At 37.9% G+C, this 1,822-nt stretch overlaps 1 protein-coding gene across 1 annotated transcript in view; it reads right to left on the reverse strand.

Annotated features, from left to right (window-relative positions):
- LOC119586071 (gamma-glutamyl hydrolase-like) overlaps positions 1-1,822 on the reverse strand; it is a 9,028-nt gene that overhangs the window by 5,009 nt on the left and 2,197 nt on the right. Inside the window, exons 4-6 of the mRNA XM_037934771.1 lie at positions 1,689-1,767; positions 436-586; positions 45-151 (exon numbers count right to left, since the gene is read on the reverse strand). Of these exons, the coding sequence (XP_037790699.1) occupies positions 45-151; positions 436-586; positions 1,689-1,767 (337 nt within the window). The remainder of the gene's footprint in view (positions 1-44; positions 152-435; positions 587-1,688; positions 1,768-1,822) is intronic.

Consider the following 1,822-nt stretch of genomic DNA (forward strand, 5'->3'; position numbering starts at 1 on the left):
AATTATTAAACAAACTAGAAAAAAGCAAGACAGGAATGCTTTACCTCAGGTGTCATGCACCACTTGTGAAAATTGACAGTCGTGTTGAGGAGCCTGATATAACCGATAACATAGTCTGGCATTTGTGTGAAGATACGGGAGTCCATGTAATCTGTAACAGATGGCAGGTAACGTGTGGTTCAGGTCTCATACATTTTCTTAGTTGCTCTGGGGAATACATGATAAAATCTGTGATGAACTATGAGGGAGAATGACATTTTTCAACAAGAAGAAATGACAAAATGCTCTCAGAACCGTTTCATTATTCTTAAATAAACACATACTAACCCCTCTCCTCGCGAATAACACAGCTTCAACACAGGTTATGGAGCACCTTAGAAGGAATGCCATTACGTATTGTAACTTGACTCTAGTCATGATGGCACTGAGACGTACCTTTTGTAACAGTAAGAGGGTCAACCTTGTTGGAGGCCCTGCAGCTAGCGAGCCATTTCTCCTCTCCAGCGGCGAGGTAAGTCATCATCTCGAAGCCCAGGCACGTGCCCCATAGAGGAAGATACACGCCTTTTAAGTTTGCCTCTTTCACCTACGAAGGTAAGGCAATAAAAGGTGATTTGTATGTGCGTGTGTCAGATAGTGTCCTTATGAATGCATGGTATTCAAGTATATTTAACCATTGTAATATTCTCTATCAAAAGTATGCATTTCTTCAGTGCCCTGTAAACATAATTCAGACAGTATTTATTATCACAAATAGTCATTACATAAACACGTAACTAGTCCACGCCTTACTCTTCCCAATAGGCTTTTACCTCATCATCAAATATTCGGGATGGGGGAAGGGGGGCAACCTATTCCTTAGATATATCTAATATCATTTTGACACCAAAAAGAGAACTCAAAAATCCTGGAACTTCTTCGCAAATACTTTATTATAGATCCGGGATTCAGGAAATTAACCTCAATGATTCTGAAATGTGTCCTACTTCAAGCAAATTCGATTTTACGTTGTTTTTCATTTCTAAATCAATTTAATTTTTCATAGATACACAGACCGTTAAATCTATATTACCCCCAGTCTCAGAAAAATGAAAAAAAAAATATTTCAGTCTGCAAACACCTTTTTTTTCTTTTCTTTTTTATTAAAACAGTATATGTAATATTTTTGGGTTAATAATTAATACCTTCAACACATTATTACTTTTTTCTCAAAAGAGATTTTCTAATCTAGAGTCTGGAGTGCGTTGCCATTTTTTTTTAATCCTTTCGTTCTTTCCTGTGATTGGACGAGGCATAATTCAAAGCACAAAGTGAAAACGTAATCTCTTCTTGATACAATGCATGTCTAGATGGGATATAATGACCCTCTTGCCCAGAAAATAATCTAACCGAGATGATTATACATCATTCCATATTATACCAAAAAAATCCGGAGTTGGGGGAGAAAATCCTTAAATTCGGAAAAAAAAAACAAATCCAGAGATAGGGAAGAAAAATCTCCAAAAAATCCGAAAAAAGGTAGAAAATACCTCAAAATTCTTAAGGAACCTCATCATACTACAAAAAAAATTACATACCCCATCACCTCATCCTAAACAGAATGCCTCTCCCCCCTACCTACCCTTACCTCCTTAACCCACCTACCCAACCCATCCCACGTTAAAAATCTACTATATATCATTACTAACGAGCTGGTATATCTTGGCACCAGCTGCTCCGTATCCACTGGAGTTGGTGATAGAGGTGGCGCCTCCTGGGAACACAAACCTATGAGGGACACGAGTACATGTGTCATGAGATATGGACAGACTGGCATACAAAA

Source organism: Penaeus monodon, chromosome 20 (assembly GCF_015228065.2).
Source record: "Penaeus monodon isolate SGIC_2016 chromosome 20, NSTDA_Pmon_1, whole genome shotgun sequence".
Taxonomy (NCBI): domain Eukaryota; kingdom Metazoa; phylum Arthropoda; class Malacostraca; order Decapoda; family Penaeidae; genus Penaeus; species Penaeus monodon.